The sequence below is a fragment of the Bombus vancouverensis genome, chromosome 6 (assembly GCF_051014615.1).
Source record: "Bombus vancouverensis nearcticus chromosome 6, iyBomVanc1_principal, whole genome shotgun sequence".
Lineage (NCBI taxonomy): Eukaryota > Metazoa > Arthropoda > Insecta > Hymenoptera > Apidae > Bombus > Bombus vancouverensis.
The window spans coordinates 4,680,890-4,705,428 of record NC_134916.1 but is presented as its reverse complement, the minus strand read 5'-3'; the positions used below and the strand labels follow the sequence as shown (position 1 = coordinate 4,705,428).

The window sequence follows — 24,539 nt, the reverse complement described above, 5'->3', positions numbered from 1 at the left end:
CCTAAGCTATTAGCCGGGATTTCTCTTTCCTCCAATTTAAATGATTTATTTCGCGGCGAGCCGACCTATCTCCGACCAAATACCATCCTAGCCCTCTAACATTTTCAGAGAATGCCAGCACTGGCGATATTTCGCCCTGTCGTTGCTGGCCCTTCTACAATTACCTTTCTTCCTTCCTCCCTCCCTTTCTTCCTTCCTTCGATAAAGATCAAATTGAATTGGTAAATTGATAGAGTTTTGTTTACCCCCAGACTCGCAAAAGTATTCGGATATTGGGAAATGCCGGTTATGAATATATTATGTGTATTATGCAAAACGTTTTGAAATGTAATTGGTATTGTAAGGAAACCTAATTGTCGCAATTTTATTGATGGAGCATGGAACAAATCTAAATACGTGCAAATACATACATAGAAGCTACAAGATATTCAATGCAAGTATACATTTAGCAGAGGTCACAAAAATATTTAAGCTCGGAATAACTTTTTGGCAAAAAGAGATTCAATCCGTTGTTCCTGGCAATTCGATTGTGGAAACGCGCGTTTATTGCCTCGGTGTATGTACATCTTTATTCACGTTTTTTGGATATCATCGTACTTTCAGCCTGGCCAATTACAGAATTGGATTTCGTTCAGCTCATTAATCTAAACATCGGACCGAAACGACAGTTCCGCAATCGAGCTAAATGAATATTCGAACGAACAACGGTACGTGTCGAGATATAAAGATTGATTTACAGGTCCCGCAAGTCTGTAGTTGAAACGAAAAAAGTTTTAATTCCCGCCATGGTGTATTAAATAATTCTGTCCGTATCGACGCGATGCCCTCAGCGTCGAAATTGTTCGTACCGCGATAGCTTTCATCGAAACACAGTTATTTTCCCACCTTGAATAGCTTTCGAATACCTCTGAACAGGTTTCCTATTTAAATAGACTCTTCCAAATAAACATTTCCTTTCGAACAGATTTTCCAAACGCTTTTAAAGTGTATCGGTTAATTAATTACGCTTAATTAATGTACAATACGTAAAATGAATCCCAAACCGATTCACGCGATACGTTCATATTGCAGGAAGGTTGTGATTAATTATTTCGTTGATGGAAATTTAATGAATTCTTGGCTGATACGAATTAAAACTTGTTTGTTAATTAAAGCCCGTTTGACTGTGTTTCTGATTCTACAACAAAGGTAATTATTCGAATTGACGTTGTGTTTCGTTAAATTTATATTTTAGTCCATCTTTGTAAACATTTAAATTTAAGTGTATAGCAAACAATACGATTTAAAAACATGGTTGGAAATTTGATTTTTAAATATTTTCTTGAATTTATGTTCTAATATTGGTAGAAGGCAACAATAGATTATTCTACGAGCTGCCAGTGAAGGGAATGTATTTTCCTCTCACTAGGGAATCAAAGGGTTCTCACTTCATTCCATCGTAAACCTACAAGTCCCAAGGGCACGCGAGAAACTGCAGATTTGTTTTCGTGTTATGCACGACGTGGTCTTCACCGAGTTGTGGTTTAGTTTGTAAGGTAATCGATATATGCTATCGTAATACAGTTCAATTTTGATTTTAATCTAATTTGCCCTTTTCGAACTCAGCTTTCTAACTCGATCAACTTCCTGATACCTTGAAAACTTCATCATGCTTTTGTGAGTCTCTCCTCTACAACTAAACAGACTCGATACCACGTTTTATACTTCTATTAACAAGGTACAAGATTTATATAATTTACATTTGCAAATTTAATAAGTAATTATTCATTTGACGGATAGTTTGAGAAATTTATATATCGAATTACTTTTTACACCATCTTCTATTTGAAGATCGTAGAATGGATATGATAATTGTACGCTTTTGTTGATTATTTTTTTTAATCTCACATTATGATTGAACGAGAGAATTTTAATGACGCAATTAAAAATGAAAACATCCTGTTAGATTCAAAGACGTAAGTTTTTAAAAAATAATTTACAAGTCGCTGAATAATTATCAAGACAAGCAATATTTTGATACTGTAATGTTCGGTATTTTGAAAATTTTGAAGGGAATGAAAAATCATATATTTCGCTTCCAAACCAAATAAAGAAACAATTATGGTAATACGGGACCAAGCGACATACTGAACATACTGAATTTTAATGCTGATTCTTTATGAAAAATAATGTGACTTATCGCATTATGTCCCTGTAATTTCAGATACAAAATTCACATTGCAAAAATAGTTTCAGTTCCACCACCAAAAATTTCATTCTATTACCTGAGTACCTACGTCTCTTCACAACTCTATGAAATCCTCTCTCACCAATTCCAGTGCCTAACCCGATTCATCCCCAATGCATCTGGATCACGATGATATGTTGCAATAACATCGCTGGTCGAAACCTTCTTACGTCGAAAACAGATCGGAAATCCGTTTGACGAAACAAGAGTCTCGCAGACGTCGCTGGTCCACTTTTCCCGACTTATCTTGGAAATATATGTATGATTAAGCAAGTGGTCCGAGACACGAGGAGTACTTTGTAGCCGCTTCTTCCTCAAAATGCAGGAACAAACGTAACCTACTCCGGTCAAAAGAACTGGCCGGCGCGGAAAGAGGATGATTGTTAAGACCTAAGCAGCTCACAGAAAGCTGCTTACGATATTCGGAACGATAGACGCGCTACGCCGCGAGTTACCTTCCGCTCCTTTTAAATGACAGGACCGTCAAGTACGCCAGCATTTCATTATCATAAGTTATGCGGCCTCGACGACGGCTAATGGCCACCACAAAAAGACGAACACCAGGAAATATCTCGTAAGGCGATTGTAACCGGCACAATACATCGGCATGCGATCTCTGTTGCTTTTAACCATCCCGCTTCCGTCCTACGACCTTTGCTCTCTCTCTCTCTCTCACACTCTCTTATTATTAGAGAGGAGACTGTACCATGGCGCAATTGTGCAGAATGAATATGATCCAGCTGCGTTTCATCGGGAAAATGACTCTTACGCGTGTGACACGGTTTCGAGTAACTTTGTAACAAATGCTTGTCTTATATTTAATTCGACCTCGAGTCCTGCGTTGTATCGCGAGCTTCTGTCAGTGGTAGTGCGAGCAAAGTTGACGCAGATTTGAAAGTCTGTTGGAAATGAGGAATATACTGGTAGAAATTTGAAATTACGATTGCGCGACTTCGTATCGCGATGCAACGTACTTTGCGTTCTTGTAGTTTGCGTGACGCAATGTGTGCTATAGGTAGATTTGTGGCTGAGGAGGTGACGAACACTGTGAAATTTAAAGAAAAGTTGTATGTTTGGTGATTAGTAGTTTTTGGATATAGTTGATTCTTTAATACGTAGATTAGTATAATAGAACTTATGATCTGCGAATTAATAGGGAAGTATGGCTATTAGAATAAAGGAATTTCGAGATAGCAGTACATTCGTTTATTCTTATAGCGATTTTTCTATGTAATATCTTTTTTCATTGTTCCTTTTGCTTTATACTTTTCGGTGGCCAGAAATCTTTTGACCAGAATGGGAGATGGTGTTATAAAAAATGACAGTTTGTACTTAAAATTCCGAAATAGTACCAAAACAGAGGTAAATGTGTATAAATGATATATGTATATAGGATAACATATGAATATTTCTTTTTTTTTAAATAGTATCTCAGAGACTCGTTATATTGCTTACGATGATATAAGTTTGCAAGAGAATTTAAATATATTCTGTTAAACACACGAAACAGGTTCTATTAAGACAGTATCAGGTCTTCTCGCCGAGAATAGAACAAAAATAAATACACGTTAGGAATTTAATATTAGCCACTTTCTGTAGTTCAACTTTAAAAAAGGCTACTTATATTCCACAATTATTGAATTTTCTATCAGTATGTGTCGGTGGGGTGCAAACAGCGTCATATCGAAAATAAATTTCCTGAAATCCGACGATCGTCGTACGCAATTTCACGTGATCGAATTTACTTTAACCCGAACGTGTCGGCGCGTTACATTTCATTGAACCGTATCAATGACGGGTGACAAATCGCGGCGTGCTCGATAATTATTACATATACGTATACTTTATGTTCGGCCATTGATTAATGGCGTCGCGATAAATTGCAGTTCACCCGATGGTTCAAGTACCAAACCAGCTAGTCGGCGCGCCAACTGGAACCAACGTAACGCTGGTTTGTCTCGTCGAAGCTTCTCCGAAGGCCATTAATTATTGGACACGCGAATCAGGTAAGATTCAATTAACTGTTTCCACCGTCGTTTAGTTTTATTCCTCATTTCGAAAAATATTACTAAAGCTGTAGAGTATTATAGTTCTAACGAAATAGCTTCTAGAAGGAAGCAATTCTGAACAAAAGACAGTTGTACATAGAAGTATTAGTAAATTCTGTATTTACTAGAAATTCTTTATGATATTGATAATTACCATCTACTTTAATATGGACAAATTATTTATTATTAAATTGTTGTTGTTCATGTATTTATATCGAGTATAAATGTGCAAGAATATTTATGTAAATATCAAGAATAAAATACTTATAATAACTTATCTGAAAGATACGACACATTTTTATTTAAATATTTCTCTTTTGTTACTATTTGTAAAAATACGAATATGTATAAATATCCAAAGTTCATTCACACTGCACTTGTCAAATTTGTTTTCTTCCTTTGTTAGACATAATTTAATTTTATCAAATTATGATGTATTTTAAACTTTCCTTTGTTCACCATTGTATAAAAACCAGACATAAGATTTTATTTTTCAAGTCGAAGAACATGAATCGATAGATAGGTTTATTAAATCGCACGCGATGGAAACTGAATTTTCGTTGGCTGGCTGAGTAAAATAATAATTCGCCGAAGCGTGTTCGCTGGCGAGCCACGAAGATAAGTCACGTACAGAAATTTAAATGCGAAGCGAAGCCGAGCATTGTACGGTTCGAAAATTCCCATTCTACGGGATCCTTAGAACACTTTCTTTACTTTCTTATGGTGTAACGTTTTGTGGAACGAAGTTAGCACAATTTGATACGTTTTATATAAAATTGTTTCGCGAAGATTAGTTATATATACGGATTATTTTAAAATGTTAAAGAACCATGAGAAAAGAACAGTGCTTTTACCTTTGTTTAATTGGTATTTGTTTACCATTGAAATGCCTTAACAATTTTTCTATAGTAAACCATATAAAGTTCGACGCTTGACGTATTTTAGTATACGTTGGAAATCCATTTATTTCTAGTAAAAATAAAATCTGGCGTTCCTCTCGTAGTTTAGATATTAATGCTTGAATAATTTTTTAATTTAAGAAAAGAAAATACGTGGAGCAATTTTTGTAGTATGCACGCGCTACGAAAAGACATTCGTGTGTATATAGAGAAAATTATCCGTGTAAATGTTGTACGTTACGCGCTAACAACCATATGACGATGGTTTGTGTTCACGTGATTACGAAAGAACTTAGAAACTCCTACTTTATACATTTATTTATTTAATGCTATAATCGTATAAATAAAATTATGATCGTCCAAAGTACTGAAAATTTGTATGATGTTTCAGCAGGTAATTTTTAAAAATATAAATCCTTTTTCTGTCTCAGGCGAAATGATAATTAGCAATCACAAATACTCGATGTCAGAAGTGAAGACATCCGTGTACAGTGTACAGATGCGCTTGGTAATTATGAATCTACAGAAACAGGATCTCGGTGGTTACAAGTGCATCTCAAAGAACTCGATCGGCGACGCAGAGGGAAACATTCGACTTTACGGTGAGTTCTCATGGATAATACGTTTACGAGGATCGCAAACTCTCAACTTCAGTGCTTTCCAACTTCTTCCTCTACCTCCGTTTATGTTTACCTATCAAAAAGAATTTTTCTTCTTCGCGACTACAGGCACGCCCCCATAATACACATATGCGCGGCTTTTTTATACGAAATTGTTTCGATAAACAGAATTTCGTTAGGAATGCTAACAAAAGAGAACAAAACAAAGTTCGCAAGGAATATCGGACTTCTAAAGGATGGGCGGGTGTTGTTAATTACGAGATAAAAAGATGAAGCGATGATAAATGTGAATTAAAAGGTGAATAATATTAACAGTTATATACATTGGAATGTATTACTTCAGCTTTCTTAATTTTTACATTTCTTTAAAAAAATAAAATAAGGAATATCCGCTTATTGAATTATATTCAAATTACAAATTCTTCTTCAGAAAAATTATTTATTAGTATTATTTCGTTTTCTTTTCTCTTTTTTAATACGTTCTATATGGTAAACGTGTCTCACGAAATCGCGATTCTGCGCAATCCAATGTTAATTGGATCGCATATATGTGTTGCGTTACACTCGCTTAATTAGAGACAGTGCGATAAAAATTATAGTACGGCTTGAAGAGAGTCAACACAAAGCGCAGTATAAATAAAATAAAATTATATTTCTATCTTAATTACTAATTAATCACTGTTTATTATGGATCATCGAGGAGAAAGGAATATGCCATTATTTGCTTTCAATCAGAAAAATGTACAATAGAAAAAAAAACAAAGAAATCTACACTATCAATGTATACAACGAGGATTATATTTTTGCAAAGAAACCTAGAAATTAAATTCTAAATTAAATCTAATCAAAAATCTAATAAATGAAAACTAACAAATTAAATTCGTATTTCATTTAAAAATGAAAATATGCATACGATTAAATCACACATAAAGAATCTAGAGAAAAAGCGGTTCTAAAGATAAAATCATTAGTTCAACAATACTATGCGTAAAGATAAACTTTAATAGAAAAAACTTCATGCTTCTATGGGTTAGTGTATAAGTTAGGATAAATGGTACATCGTAGATAGTTCAAGGGAACAGAGCTATGGGTGATGAGAACCGACCGCCCATAGTTGTCTGTTTAGCTTTAAGGTCAGCAGGCGATGACGTGTTGGTGGTCACGTGAAATCCTTGTGAGGCACGTTGGCTTAGGCCAAAAGGGATATGCATGCGGATGTGTGAGTGTGTGTATGTGTGTGCTTACAGCGACTGCCTGCGTGAAGACAAAAGAGTCTTTGCCAGCTAGTGTAAGTGAACGGTACAGCGAGTATGAGCGAACGTCTCTTCTTAGCTAGCAATAAAATAATAGTTCAGTCTCCTGTAACAGTCATCCGCTCTATCATCCCTACACTTCTGAACATTAAAACATTAACGACTGCCGCTATTATCATGCGAAAAAACATTTGCTTTCTATACTTTTCTTGTTTACCGAACAAAATGCGATTGTCCCATTTCTGCGCTAAACCTTCCGTATCATAATGTAATTATGCATTATTATAAAAACTGATATAAATTCTCATTGCTGCTTTCAAAGTTTTATAATATTATGCGATACAGAGTTATATTATCGCGCAACAATTTTATGAAAAAGTAGGAAACCAACACGTGGAAGAATAATAATTCGCGTATGCGTCAAACTGTCAGGTTTCACGGCGTATGCGGATTATTCAGAACCGTTGTTAACAATTTACATGCAAATCAAAGATAAATGTTCGTACAGAATAATTGAAATAGTCGCATTGTTGATATACGGGAGATATCGCGAATAATAACGATTCCCGATGATAGAAATAAAATGTGATATTTCTTGAAACAAGCAGCAGCGAATAAATTTCGTTGAATTCTGCAAAATTTCTCGGTTAACCGGAAAACGCAGACAAAGTAGATCGTATGACATAGTTATTCACGATATATATGGTGTAATGGTCGTTCACCTAATGACAATGGCAATTAGCATTGATTATTAATTTGAGCGTAATAGCTGGAGTATCGGGTTGGAATTGGCCAAGCTGCTTATTTTTGCGAAACCGATGGTTATCGTCTGCTCCGGTTTAGTTCTCTAACGCAAATCCAAATTTGTTTCGTTGCGACTCCCAACGCGGAAATGTTCGTTCGACTATCGGCAAGCAAAAACAATGTCACACGTATATATCGTTCGTATCGTGCCGCGAAACGATAGATTTTTATTCTAAACAAAATAAAGCTGACGTTTTATTGGTTGAATAGTAATTTGCAATTTAGCGAGGGACGTATTCTACTACATTTTTAGAGAAGTGTCGCGATATTTTATCTCGATATAATATAGAATATACACGGAATGAAAGTGTCAAAATCCTCTCTAATCTGATGGAACGATTGATGGAGAAAGATAATTTCGAGTTAACAATATGCATTACTTCGAAGAGCTAAGTTTATGAATATAATCATTACGGTTAAACTCGCGTATTAAAATTTTCTATATAATTACGCTCGTACGTGTTATAAATACGAAACCTATCGTATATTCGAAACTTCATTCTTCAAACTTAAATTAAAATCCAATGAAAGAATGTTAAATAGAACATACTAATAATGATCCTGTAAATATCTACAAAATTCATTAACTTTCCAGTTGATCAAATACTCTAGATTATCTTGAGTAGGTCAGCAATAAAAAATGTTTGTAAACCCATCGGCATAATTATCGGCGGAGTGATAATTTTCTAAATATAAAATTTCGTTAGCCATTTCCGTCCCACTTGTTTCGTACGATGAAAAATCCCGAGTGCGCTCAAAAAGGGAATTTCATTTCCAAATAAACGTGCAACTTGTCACGACATATTGTTTGCTGGCCGTACTTAGCAATATAAATTTTCGAATAAAAGTTGCGCAGGACAACGCGTATGTTGCACGTGTATGTTGTACAATGAAACTGCAACTTTAAAATGATCGAATTTATTACGACGAACTACATGGTGTAAATCCACAGGGACGAAATTATGAAACAAAATTCAAACTTCAAGATAATCGTACTTATCTACGTCCTATGTGTTATCGTAATCAATGTTTATCTCAAAAAGAAAAACAGACGAAAAATATTAACTGTGTAACATTTCAATCTAAAAGAGATGAAAGAGAATGATTATGGTTGCCGTGACGAAGGCACGCGGTGCGCGTTGGGCGTTCAGGCGCGAATCAGACGATATCCAGAAAGACGTAACAAGTGGAGTAAAACCGAGTTTAAGTATTTACAAGGAAATCACTGTAACACGCAGTCCATTATCAGCGCGCGAATCGGCTACGCCCCCGCGTTTAATGACGGAAATTTTATCGCGTAAGCCGTGTAAACTAACAAAGCCGACGCGTGTATTATCGTCCACGGGGAGTGTGTATGCAAAGATTGTCCTGGCTCGCGCGGCGTGCTCCAACTTCTCGTTGAAGTCACGCGATCAGATAAACCCGGGGGATTAACCGTTAAACCGAAGCGAAGGTATAAACGGAGCGTGAAGAGAACGACGGGAGAAAAGAAAGCAGAGAAACGTAACGGGTGGAATTTTACACTTGAACACAGAGTCTGGTTGTGACCTATAACAGGTCAATTGTGTTCAACATTCTGGCTAAGTTTCAAGCTGAGAGCAGGATGCAATGATTGAAATAGTTTGATAATTGTTTGAAATATTTTTGGCCGAGAATCTTGATGAGTTAAAGTGAACTATAGGAAGCATACTTCTCCCGGTTGTTGTACCGTGGTCGCTTAAACCATTTGATAAACTTGTAATTTGGAAACTGGAGAGTTTGAATTAGTAATGATATCTATTACATAGGATGATAAAAGATGGATCGGAGAATGCTGAATGATTTATAATTTTCACTAGGAATAAAACTAATATTTATCAGAGTAGTACATTATTCGATGCTTTATTTTTAAATCGTAAAGAAATTGAACGTTCTTTACTATGATGAACATAAAAGTATAGAAATTCTGATTAATTTTGATAATTTTGAACAAACGAATATCAGTGCGCATTTAATATTTAATATATAAACTAAATAATTCGTTATCGTTTTATTAAACTCAACTCTCAAAAAAGCCGCATCATTTACGCTATTATATGTTAGCTTATTTAATACGCACGAAACGCCATTTTAAATTGTAAAAATATAACGGTAATACCCGAGTTATACGAACATGATTTCAAACCCTCCAAATATACAAATGGACGAACAAATCGAACAATCAAATAGACAAAGAACCACAAGCATGTCTGCAGAGAGGAGAATAGTAAATCAGAGATGCGGTCGTGGGTGGCACACCCTGTACAACAGACACGATCGAGGGTGGCTAGAAGAGAAAACGAGGAGAAAAAAGAGGGTACAGATGGAGAAGGAGAGGATATATAGGAGTATAGCAGTAGCAGGAAGCATCGCATAGAGGAGGGTGGGACGACAGTGGCGAGAGATGTTGGCACGTCACGTCAAGGGCTAAAAGTCCGCGAAACAATATCCAACCGCCGGCCCATCCTACCCCAACGCTACATCTCTCTTCCCTTTTCTCTTGCTGCTGCTTCTTCTGTTCCGTATTAGTTATCGTTTATCAGGCCGGCCAGACAAAACGCGCCGCCGGGAATTGGGTGAGCCATCTGTTGCCAGACATGATCGATAAAAGTCCGCCAAGTGCTATCAGTGCTAAACTGCTATTTCGACGAGCTGCCGCACGTTTCACCCTTCCATTCCCCCTCGTTCCAGCCTTCCTCTCCTCCACCCTGTGGCAATGTCTCGTTTTCTCGTGCCCCTTTGTCGAGCGTTCCACCACCTCTCGCGATTTCTTTTTCCTGCTTCTTCTTTTCAGCTTCCAGCCCCGCAACATCTGTCCGGGGCCAGATCCGATCGCGGAAGTGTATACGCAATAAATTGAATCCGGCCTGCAAATTGCTCGTTACGCTTTGCTTGGTCGATTAGGCTTTTTGCGGGCGCCAGCCGGCAAATTTTCGATGCAGGATAGAACCGAGAATGGGTTCCACTTTTTTGGAAGCGGTTATACCGCAAGACGTGCGCCATTTCTACTCGTACCTTGATGGCTTTTGCCGAAGGGTCGTGATGATAACGTTAAGGATATCTTCCAGTTTTCAACGACAACGATGGATGCAAAGAGTTTTTCTTCGGGACTTCGCGTTTTTGTAAGATCAATCTATTGTGTGTAATTAAGCCATTAAGGATCAAATAATATACAATATAGTTTACCATAATATTATAATTTATTTAAAAGAAGAGTTATAGAATCTAGGTAAGAGAAATGGTGACGAGGAAAGTATTAAGCGAACTCGTGACATTACTTTTCGTAGACACGATGTTAAGAAACAAAATTCGATTATTTAGATTAATTGAAAAAAGTTGCGAATGAAATGTCGCTTTAACGAATTTCCTTATCCTTGCTTTATCTCCCCTCGCTAAATAAAGGGAGAAAACTGGTTTGCTTGCTTTTGTATTTTCGTAATTTCGGTGAATTACTTGGGGTATATAATAATTTTAGAAAACAATATCGAAAGAGTACGGCGGAAGCGACGAAACTTCCCGTTTCGCCTTTTCCAATTTCTGGTGTGTCAATTTTGCAACACATGGCCCTTGCGTTATCGCGATGGAAGATTGCAGTTTCCTTTTGTTTTTTTCTTTCCTTTCTTTTTTTTACCTGAACATCGGTCGATTCTTAAGATAGTTTGAACAAATTGTTTCTTTACTAGTTATAAAGGCTTTGAAGAATTATTTTATTAGAAATAGTAGATGAATATTAATATGCATATAATTAGTATCAATCTATTATATGATCGATTGATATTTCTTTAAATTAAGCATGAAGTCATCAAGAATTCTATAATTCAAATGAGAAACTTCTTTCATTTTTATTATCTTCATTTTATATCAGAAACTTTATGTGTACGTCTGAAATTTTATCGACACGAGAATCGCAATAAAAATGAAATTCAAATTTTTAAATATATTTTAGTGAGAACGTCCTATAGGACATTCATCGTACATTCGTTCGAATCAGTAAAAATATTATATAAAACTGTATTTATATTTCCATATTTTATATAACTATCCTCATATTCGTATTTCAAAGCTCTGAATAATTATGCAGAGACTAACTGTTTTATTAAATTTTATCATTTTTCACCGAATATTTGCAAATATTGTAGTATCATGGATGAGGGGCCTGGGGGGTGTCGTGTGAATTATAAACGAGCGGTTGCTGAGCATGTATGTAGTGAGGCTAGGACAAAAGACAAGGGATTGCTAGGGGACAAAGAACGAATTAATAACAGTATAAGTTGAGATGTCAGAGAGTGCGGATTGCGTTGATGAGAGTCGTTGATTAATTATTCAGTTGTGTTAATTATTATACGTTTGCTGCGATTAGTTCATGTTTAACAAACATTATTCTCTGTTCAATTAACACCTGTTCAATCTACTTATCATTAATAAACTAATTAAAGTAGTTACGATACTACAATATTATTTGCAATTATTTTTTATATACTGTGAATTTTTGAAACTTGATAATTTAAATAAAAACCAAAGATAAACGCGATCCATTTAGAATTAATTCCCGACAGTCGAAATTACGCCGACGGAAACAAAAATTTTCCAACAACGAAGCAATAGAATCGTAAAGAAATTTTAATATAACAAGTTACACGGTTTCGCCGTAGGGGAGGGGATGTAAAAACTGAAGTATTTTTATGAAACCGCAGCACAAATTTAATATCGCATGTAAACAGTTGCACGGAGATGCCCAGAAGATATTAGTGTTAGTAGAGTACATGTCGATACATGTATAAATTGAATCCACTATAGAAATTCCTCGTCAAAGAGATGCATTCTTGCTTCCTCTTTTTCCGCCAATACCGCCTCCTATGTAATGTGACGTCGAGCGTGAAAATACTCCACTCCACAACCCTGGTATAGTTTCTATCACGAAGTTATGCATGTGCAAAAAAAAAGAGTGTATGGCGTCTGATGTCACTTAAATTGTCCCACTAACTACCAAGCGTGTCGTTAGTCCGAAACGTATCGTGTAGCCAATTTTTTATGCAGCACATGTTTGAAATATTGCTTACACGAGTAAAGAATTTTTTACGCGAACAAAATTTAATTACATATTATACGTTGCATAATATCGAAATTTAAGAGAAATAGAGTTCAGATTAAAGATTTGCAATCTATTAACTGAGTACACAAATGCGTGGCGCGATGTCTGACCATGTACCGTACTACACCACTAGCTTTGGATAAAACACTACTTATAATTTCTGCAGCAAGAAAATATATAGCCATACTATAAGTAAAATTTAATAACATGAAAATACCGTTATGTGTGTGTGTGTGTGTGTGTGTGTGTGTGTGTGTGTGTGTGCGCGCGCGTGTGTGTGCGTGTGTAAAACCCATCTCAAGTCCACGTTTATAAATTTCCATTTGTTGTATAATATTTTAAATATCTTTTTAAAAAATATACTATATTCTTCCTATTATTGATGAAGAATCTGACGAGCAATATTTTCCATTAAACTTCGTCCTCTTCGATAAAACCGAGAAAAATGAAAAATTTTATTAATTCAACTTAAAATGATTTCGTTTATTTCAGATATGGATCTACCGAAACACTCGAAGAAACTGGGAGACCGAAGATTGGACAGTGACACGAACGAAGCGGTCAACGATCGAGATCACAGACTGACTAACGTGTATCAAGGCTCTTTACGGGAAACGGGTTCAACCTTGGAACCATTCTTCAACGGCGACGACGCATCCTCGTCGACGTCCTCAAACGACATTTTACCACCCGCCTCTTGTATTCTTCTAATAACATTGTCCCAACTGCTCGCTTTGACGTAAAGAACACTATAAAAAGAAAACACGTGAATACAGAAGGAACGAAGAATCATGCGTTTACTTCAACGACGACGGTCGATCATTTTTTTTCCCGTGTGTCGATGCATATCGATTTCTGTGCTGCGTTATACTCGTCGACAGAGAGAAAGCAAGTTGATTTGAGAAAGATTAGTAACAAGTTTGTGTTGATATCTCATCGTTGCATTTGTTCAATCCCTCCATCGATGATACACTACCGGATCTAGCTGACGAATTAGAATCGAAAGAGGTTGTATCTGTTTGAAGAGTTCGTTCGGTAAGTAATGATACATACAGATTTCTATCTCATGTTATATAGTTTTAAAATTCTATCATTTTTAATTTTTGTTAATTTGGTTTAATTTGGTTTAATATTTTACCAAGTATTCATTTTGAATTTTATTCATTTTTGGTTAGAAAATGTTATTTTCATTTATTTATTTATAATTCGTTTCTTGTCTTTATTTGAATTTTTTCCTTTTTATGTATTTATCGTGGATATTATAAAATAAGATCACAAAACGACATGAAAATATTTTTCGACGTATTTCAAGCAAAATATTTCTTACATACTTCTCCTATACAACTTGTACAAATTTTGATATTTCATTTTACTTGGATTTAACTTTTTCTACAACTTTTCGCAACGTATTTGCCTAGTTTGAAAGTACTAAGTATCGTGTAATGTAAAAGCAAGTTTAACTGAATTAGAAGAATTTTATACGAAACTTCATGATCTTCATCGTTGAAGGACTGATAAAAATATCGTACGAGCCTTATACATTTTTATCTAAAATTGGATAATTCATTATGCTGGACCAAAATATATATCGCATCATTCCGACTTAAATGAAAAACTGTTATTTATTCGAACTTTGTTATTAGTTCTTTGAATTTTAAAAATTCGTAACTTCTGATTAAAGCAAATTTGCAAAACACAGAAGTTAGAATGGTAAACAATTAGCGCCCACATTTTGTATTTATTTATTACAAAATTTTCAATTATCATATTTCTACCTAAATATTAATCTTCCATATTTTTTTCTATCCATGTGTAACATTTTCTCTAGAAAGCTGAACTGAACAACAAATTATCAATCCAGAAAAATAAGTATTTAACTAATATTTAAATTTTATTAACAAACCTTTTAGTAGAATCTTATCTTCGAACATTTTATAACATTTCATTTATTATTTTACTAGTGAATAATTTCACTAGATTAAATTTTGGTTATTTGTAAACAACACGTTTTGCAAGTAATACGCAAACGCTTGGCAAGCGATAGATTTAAATTCGTTACGTCGCCGAGGTAGGCATTTTTATCTCTCCAATTAAGAAGACACGTCTCGTTAGAGCAATTTCACCATCCACCTGTTACTCTGTAATCCACTTGACCTACGTGTATAAGTCCACACTTTAATGTAGCACCACTTACACGATCTTTCAACAAAAGAACCAGACCAGAGAAGTATTTTAAAGTGGTTTTAAAAATACGCGCCAATGTGCCAGGTAGTTAAATACAGTAAATGACTATAAAAACTAAACCGCTCGAAGAAAACAGGAAAAACATTTAAAGAACCGAAAAAACAGTACGCTTGGCTTACTAAATTATCTTTTTTATCAATTCGCGCGTAATTTCAGACGAATTGTTAAACAATACGAAATTCATTATAGTTGGACCTAGTTAATTAGTACGTAATATATACAATGATCCGAAAATGCTTTTTATAGTCACTCCTAACAGTAACTTTTATTTAAAGGAAACATGCATAAAATCAAAAACAGGATTACAAATTACTGCCAAATAGAATATCAATAGAAACAACGAAACAAAAAGTAATGATTTTCTGATTTCTCCATCTCATTAATTCTCTCAAATTAATCACCCCTTTCAGTTACCAAATAATACTTGGTAAAAAGAGGGTAATTGTTTCGGCTGGACAATTTATCGAACGAATTTCTACTCGAATTTTTCCTCGCGTACACCGCTTGAACAAATGGAGAAAAATCGACGGACTGATTCCTTGTTTATTCAGACCGCGAAACGAGTCGAACCTTTAGTCGTACCGCGATAAACTTGGGTCACGAGTACAATTGCACGTCGACCAACAGGGGTACGTTATTGTATCAGAGCTGACGAACGTGAAATTAATATTCTAATGAATATCGGAGAAACGTAACGGCAGAACGAAGATCTCGTCGTGAATCTCGTCATATCGAACAGCTCGCTCCACCGTGCGATTGTCCGTTCTAGGCTTAACGAGATATCTCGTTAGCACTGCATGTTCGCCTTCTCTATCTCTCTTCGACGACCGGTCTGTCGAATTGTCCGATCTGTTGCAATGATAGAATTATTAAACCCCGGGCTCGTTTACTTTTTTCTTGTCCCATCCTCATCTCTACCCTTGTTTTTCCCCTACTTTTCTCTGTCCCTTTTCACGTTATGTTTCACGGATTCACGTGTCTTTTTTCAACGTGTGAACACGCATATGGAGGGCATGGAATAAAATCTGTTCCCTTCATATCCGACTCGCTGGATTATTATGATCGTTGACGGGGATATCAGACAACCGAGATAAATGTGAACGAATGAAATTTAGTTACGCAAATGTTGCTCATCATCGGTTCACAAAGGATCATGTGCGTAGATGTTACATTGATCAACTCTATAAGATAAAAGGAGCGATGATATTGCAAATACTATTTTTTAAATTCACTTTAGAATTTGCTATCCTTTATATCTTCTTCTTGCGACGAATAAACTTATTGACGTAAATAAATCGTGTATTTGTATGATGAAAGTAAAAAATTAACAAAAAGTAGAATTGAGCAGTTTGATTTCTAAGAAATCATGCAGAGATTGTTTAACAATTTGTTGTTCGACAGCTCTTGATCATTTTTCCTTTCATTTAATGTTTCTAGTGAGGTTTTTAATTCTGTTATTTTGATTCCTTGTTGAAGTGTCAGAAAATCTTGGAATATGTCTTCTGGGGTCTTTACAAACTTTTCTATACTAATAAATACAATTAAAAATGCCAGATACATATATACTATTCGTACATCATATCCGTTTCACTAGAATATCTAAAATTTGGACGCAAATATTCAAAAGAAATTTCACTGTTGGTGTAGGTATCATCGAGAGGAAACATATAAATTATATCATTCTATTCTCTTGTTTCTTGTATTACGTAGGAGGACAAGGAATAAATTGGCAATTATTAATAACCTATACGAATCCAATACATATCCCTAATCAATTATAAAGTAGCGATATGATTTCACATTTTTAAGCAACGATTAGGAGTATACAAGTCTGAAAATATTGTTAGATTTGTAATAAATACGAAAAAAATTGTACAGACGAACTGAGTTTATGGTAATCGTTACACGAATGCAAAGTTAATATACTTTTCGTGAGAAAAGATTTTATCAAGCTTAGAAAACTTTTGAATAAGTTTTGCCAATTAAACTTCATCCACTTTGGTAGTATATTATACGTTTCGTGGATGTCCCAATGTTTAATAAATTCAAAAATGAAAAACAGTTTATTCTTGTGAAATGGAAATTTATTATCACAATTGTTTACATATTTACATATTAATTACCGACATTTAATACAATATCGATTGATAATTAGCTAGAAGAATTTTATTTGTTTCTTAATTTCAGTAATTTTTTCTAGTTACTCGTAACTTTCATTGGACTTTCATTCCTTAAAAATTTGTTTTTCCTCAAAAATTATATCACTTACACGGAAAAGATAAACTCCCATCATACCGAAAAATATTACGCCTCTGATCAAGATATCATCGATTTTCTGATCTATAAAATTTTGAAATGAAATTTTATATATATAACGATGCAAAAATTACAAAGTGAGCACGTATACGTTGTACGAAAATGACAGTATAACGATAACGATAAACGCAGTTTCCTGACAAAGTATAGTTAATTCATTCAGCGTGCAGCGTGCGTTTTGCTCCCTTTTACAAGAAAGTCTCGTCGCTCATATACACGAATAAAAGGAAAAAGAGAAGAAAAACTGGAAGAAAAAAGAAAGCAAGAGACGAGATAAAGATCAAAAACAAAAGAGTCGTGCAATAAAGCACAAACTCATTAATTAAAGTCGTCGTATGAGCAAGAAATGAAGTTGTATCCGTGCTTTCGATACTGTTATATCGGTGTGCATGCACAGAACGCCACATTGTTCGTATGATGAGCTTCCACCGTATGTAGTGTAAAAACGAATAAAAAAATATTATGAAAAAACGAAGAAACGCAAAAGTGGAAAATATTCCGAGCTAGTAAGAATGTAAGAAATGTATCCCTTTGCTTTTGCAACCAACAAATAAAGAGAGAGAAAAGTATCGTTGAGCATTATTATGGCGAGTCATGGATGATTCTGTACGGATGTATGAGAGGGTGTGTGTGCATCTTAAACGGGTATGTAATGTTAGGAAATATATGTACGATTTTTACGTACAAAAAGAAAACGAGCAAAATTTCATTTATCCTATGTATATAGATAGGTTATGCGATTTTTTAAATTTACATATTTTGAATTATCATATACATGATAATGATATATGATAATAAATAATATTATATTTGTGAGATGGAACTATATCATCTTGAGTTATATTATTAATATTGTGGAGGATGTTTAATATATTTTTGAAGTTTCTGTTGGAATAAAGAGACTGAGATATGATTTATTTCTCACTATAAATCAAAGTAAAATTAAAGTTTAGATTTATAAATAGATCGCACTTTTGCTAGACAACTTCAGATTTGTTGAGAAAACGCAGTTTTCTAGGATTCTTTACGAATAATATTCCTTTCAATCATATTAAAAGGGTATTAAAAAGAAAGTAAAATAATTCACTTCAGTTGGAAGAACGTGCCAAAGTGTGTGAATTTGAAGTAGTGATGCCGCGTTTCATCTATTAATCGCTTTTGATCTTCCCTTTTAAATACATTCTAGTTAATGAAATTTTGTTTTAGAGGGATGTATCAGTGTTTGATGCAAAATGTTAATGTTACAACAATGTTTCCGATAACGACATCATCCTGTTAATAATTAAGAAATCTTTTATCGGACAATTTTGTGTAAACAAAGCAACTAGTTCACAGAAGATCGTACGGAACATTTTATTTAATTAGTAGCTGAAATATAACGAACGCCAGTTTAAACAAATTTCCCTTTAACTTATTCGACGGAACAAATTCCTTTGTTACGTGAGAAAATAATCCTTGTTCTTGACGTCCGATTTAATAATTACAGTCAAAGATTTATTTAAAAGAAAAAGTGCGGTTCGTTTAAGAAGAAAGTAAGAAATTACGCGAAGATTTTTAATTTTGTTACTCTTCCAGTGATAATAACTCATTAATTGAAATTTTTATGGTAGAAATCTTATAGTTCATGGCTTAATATCATTTTTAATGTGGTAAATTTGAAATGCGGAATTCAAATATTTGAGAATTTAATATGAATGAAAATTCAGCAACGATTCAGAAGACGAAAAATAGAAAACAAGGAAGATGGTTCCATATAAGTTGATAATTCACAAATAAACAACATTTCTACACGCAATTGCAAACATGCGAAATGAATGGATATGAATGAATCGATGACTGTTAGTAACTAGAAAGAAGAAATTATGCGACATTTAATATTAGTGAATATGAGAATACATTTATGTGTAGATTGTGTAAAATACGAAATATAATGAAACGATATTATTAAAGTTATTGAATTGTTGGCTGTAGGTGTTTACGACGTTTATATGATATATATATAATATATATATAATATATATAATATATATATATAATAGAGTGTAAGATATAAATAAAATATGAAATCAAATTACATAAAAAAATCGGCTTTCCATGGTTTGGTAACATGAAACAAAACCTTAAATATCGAAAAGGATTCCATCAACCATTTTCTTTAAACAATAACACGAAAATGAAAAAGAGAAAAGTTGATAGAATTTTTATCGTTAGATAATTTAATTAACATTAACAAAGAAATTTATTCACAGATTATCATCATGAATATCATCGATCATTTCTAAATTATAAATTTCAATTCATCTGCAAAATTATAGGGAGAATGAAACGTGTAAGTGAATGAAATGTATATTTATGCAAAGCGAAACAATCGATATAAAAGCGTATTGTAAAATATACTATATTATTTAATTATTAGTACACTGATTCTGAGTGGATGTAAATATTTTTGTTCTACGAACCGTTTTTATTCTATTATATTAAAAGATCCAGATAAATCTCATGTTACGAGGCAATCGGGAAACATAGCATGTTTAAAAAAATTAAAGGAAATCGCATAAATATAATATATCTCTAAAAATGTACCGAATTTAATAGAGTAAGTCGATCGACGCGCGGGTGAAAACTATCAACGAGAAACAGAAATTAAAGCTCATATCGGATAACATATCGGATGGCTTTTCACCCCCGTTGAATTTTTCCTTACATATCCGGGAAATACTTTTTTGGGATTTCTAACTCGAATTTTAAGCGATTTCGACCGAAGTCTTCGGGACTTTCAGGACCTGGATTTGTGTGATGTAAGTTATTTTATTTTGAAAATGCTCTGTCACATTGTCAATATTGTAATTAATTTCATTAGGTAACCAAAGATGGCTTAACATTTATGAGAGACTACGATCATCGTAAGTAATTATAATATCAGTATTTTCTTTTTTTTATACAGAATCCTCATCAATTTATTAACAAGTGCACTATTTATATTTTTATTTTAAATTTAGAAACTCGAAAGATTAAAAGTTCGAAGATTCAAAACTTCCGAAATTTGACAACCATTATTTACATAGCGTTGATACATTTTTTGATATTCGATAAAAAATAACTAAAATATTAACAAAAATGACAGAGCATTCCCTGCGAAAATCACGATTTACACTTAAAGAACATAATATACAATTTTATTTAGCATCGACGTATCCATTCGAATTGGCTTTTTGTGCTTCGTCATTTACCAAATGCTAAATTAGTGTTAGTTTCATTGCCATTAATTAACAATAAGTAATATTCGATCGATATATGTGCGGATTTGATAATAAACCAAAATAAAAGAGAGTAACTAAAAAAGAAGAAGTAAACATATATGAATGGTTAGTCTTTGAGGAGGACTGAAAATCGCCCTCCTATAAATGGCCTGGCCTTAATATATTTTGCACTATACATACATACATAACGTACATTATTTAAGAAGAAAGAAATAAAAAATGAACGAACAGAAGGATTTGTCATATTGTGAATACGATCATCTTCCCCTTCGAGAGTCGAATATTTAAGTGCGTAGCCGCACACTGTACAATAATTACGCGCATACATATATGATATAAATATAACATATGCATATATACATACGGTATAATATATGAATATGATTAACGATATGCATACTTGCGTCGATGTAATTAAATAATGTATCGTGTAATAACGTGATCCCGTGATGGATACTTGTACTAAGCCTACCAATGAATTATCGCACTGCTGATACCAACGGAGATAAATATATATATGAAACTGAATAAAGAAACGATTAATGTATAAATCTCATTGTCAATCATTTTTAGTATCTGTGTAGTCAACGTTTAAAATTATGTGTCGTGATATTTACATAGGTAGATATTTTATTAGAAATTTTCAACGTTTAATTGATGTTGCAAATTTTATTTTTCATCTTGTTAAATTGAAAAAATTCCGTTTTTATTAGAAATTTTAAATGACAAAGTATACTTGATCACCGATATTTGTATAAATTGGAAAAATGTTTATAACTATTCATCACTACAACGTATTTATATCAACGTATAATATCATTTCTGTCATATTACATGCAAGAGACTCATTTCGAAGTTCATCAGGATTCCTACTCTATAAATATATATTGTATAGATATATGTTGTATTATATACAGCATATCAAAACGTCGCATTGACCTAGATGATTATTCAGTTTAATGACCTGCCGTTGTCGTTCTTTAACGGCAGTCTAACGAGCCTACATAAATTAATTAATATAAATATCGAGCATTAATCGGGTGTGGAACGGTACACAAAAATTTTAACGCTTATATTTTAAACTTTACATACCAAAAATTACACAAACATTTCATGGTATATGTATGACCGTATAGCAACTAGTACGTAGTACAAGTTAATGTATGATCAGACGTTACTAATAAATATTCATACGATATTTAAATAAAATTAAAAATTCAAAAAGTATTAACTCAACTAATCGACGTAGATCGCTGAACCTCCGAAACTTACAATCTCATAATATTTTCAGTCACTCGGGAGTAAGAAAGAATAATAAACAAATTCCGCTATCGTCAAATCTGAATAATTTCTCAACTTTCACACGAACCTATTACAATTATGCAATTTCATTTTACCAAAAATACATCAGGTACTTTCACCATCCAATGAGATCCAATTTACAACTCCCGTTTACAACTCCCTGCTACCTTTCTTCAGCGAAGAAAAAAAAGGGGAAAGAAGGTAAAAAGAGAAGAAAAAAAATGTGTACACGAATCGTTCTATCAGAAAATACTGAGAGTCTGCCGAGAACGCGAACACTCACGTAGGGGAAAAAAGTGACAGCATATTCGGACATTGATAGTCGTTGACCCTGAACAGAATCATCCAACTTGCTGCCCTTCGCTTGCGTCGTACAAAGACCGCAAAGGGTACGCGTTTCCATTTATATCGTTCAAAGAGACATCGGGCAACGACCGTTATTCGGGGATCAAATGGAATGAGTGTTGTACCGTGTTTAGCCGGCACGTCATGAAATGACTGATGGCCAAACACCGAAACCCGTTCCGCCTGCTCTCGGATTTTGGGTCTAACAAAATGAAACCATTGAATATCGGTGACCTCGAACCGGAAAGGCCTTTCTCTCTCTGATTCGTGCACAGACAAATTGCACCTTTCTTCCCTCAATGTTCGCTCAAGGATCGCTTTGTTACTTGCCACAAAGTTCTATATAGAGATCTTTGAAATTAATATAATATTTACTTTTGTATGGAATAATTGAGATTTGGAAGAAATCGAAGGCAAGAAGGTTGAATTAATTCTTCAGCTTTCGACAGATTTCGAAAGCCTGAAACTCGTACTAACAATAATAATTGAATTTACAAACCATGCTGTCTTAATGAAAACGCCAACTAATTATTTTGTTTTAATTTAACAAGGCCGAGATTCCTGGCAACAATTCGATTACGGACTAATTATGACTTCAATAGGATTTAACAAGACCGAGATTTCTGGTAACAATTTGATTACAGGCTAGTTATGATTTAAATAGGATTTCGTTTGATTCCGGAGAAAGGCATCGACTTTAATAAACGACGGAGCGGACGATAATTACAAATCGTTTAATCAATTCTAAATAAACGCGTTCGAATTGTAGGACAACGGAATGTAGACATTATTATTACAGTAATTTATATTCGGTCATTCTTCCAGGATGATATGTCGGTAGCGCGGAAATGTTTCGGCAAAGTTGCGAACCAAATCCAATTCAAACGGACACGAGTAATAAAAGCCAAATTGTTTCTGTCCGATTTGAACAATGAAAGTACGAAGAATGATTAATTAAGCGATACACGTGATAAACGGATATGGCATAAACGTCCGTTCAATCGGTACATTATCGTGTACGATGGAAAATATGTACTCATCGAGGGCATTATACGTTGTGACAACGAGTCACGTCGATGCATGTTATTATATTTTGCATTGCTCGTGTGAAATTCGTTGCCAAATCGATGCTCCGCGTCGCGTATACTGCGAATAAAATAGATGGCCTGGCCGAAAGTACCGGGCTCAGAAAGCTTCTATGGTGCGATCGTTTACATTAATCTATTTTTTAACGGATAAATATGAGCCAATCCATTTTAAAGTCGCTTGACACAAAATGAATTTAAAGAAAGTTTAGGCTGATTTGTTTTGATATGTAAATTAAAAATTATTATAATCATATTTACAGAGTTAACTTTCAATTCGATTTAATATAAAGGCCACGAATAAAAAACATGATAAGTTACATTCCCAGTCTTTTCAATAAATCCTACACTAAAAATATCGTTTCATTCGATTTTGGGACGAGGTAAGAAGTTTTAGAACGTTTTTGTCACTTTCTGTCACACAACAAAAATGGACTTGTCGGATTTCCTTGTATTTAGACGCCAATATTTAACAATATATCTCTTCAAAATTACGAGGAAACCAGTAAAAATCTCTTTAACACATTAGTCATACGCTAGTCTAACATCAAATTTTAACTCACGATGCTCCCACAAAAATTCCATAATCACCAAAGCTGGCATATCAGTAGCTAAAAGAAAGCACGACTTGAAAAATACGCTTTGTCTCAAGTTGACATCTCAATTAACATCGAAGATACTCGAGTTTAAAGTATAACGTACAAAACGTACCATTTAAAACGAGCATAAATGTGAACGATCTGTCATGACCTGGTTTTTTTCTGGAAATGCGTATGTCGCGTAGTAATAGCAAAAAGACGCCCACTCAGCGTCCGTCACTGACCGCCGCACAACCATCAAGCTTGAGATAGGGCAGCGCTCGCGTGCGAGGCAAAGATATTCGACCACCCAAAAGGCATAGCCACGTTAAAATATTCAAAATTATTCTCCGCTTCAAACGACGATATCTCTGAAACGATACGATGGATCGAAACGAGACAAAAAGCATTTAAAAAGGAAAAATCCTGCCTTTTTTCGCTTATAGAA

At 34.2% G+C, this 24,539-nt stretch overlaps 1 protein-coding gene across 1 annotated transcript in view; it reads left to right on the top strand.

Moving 5' to 3' along the window:
* Positions 1-21,312, top strand: part of LOC117160256 (lachesin) — a 187,529-nt gene extending 166,217 nt beyond the window's left edge. Inside the window, exons 7-9 of the mRNA XM_033340900.2 lie at positions 4,114-4,233; positions 5,606-5,776; positions 13,454-21,312. Of these exons, the coding sequence (XP_033196791.2) occupies positions 4,114-4,233; positions 5,606-5,776; positions 13,454-13,704 (542 nt within the window). The 3' untranslated portion in view covers positions 13,705-21,312. The remainder of the gene's footprint in view (positions 1-4,113; positions 4,234-5,605; positions 5,777-13,453) is intronic.
* Positions 21,313-24,539: the final 3,227 nt, after the last annotated feature.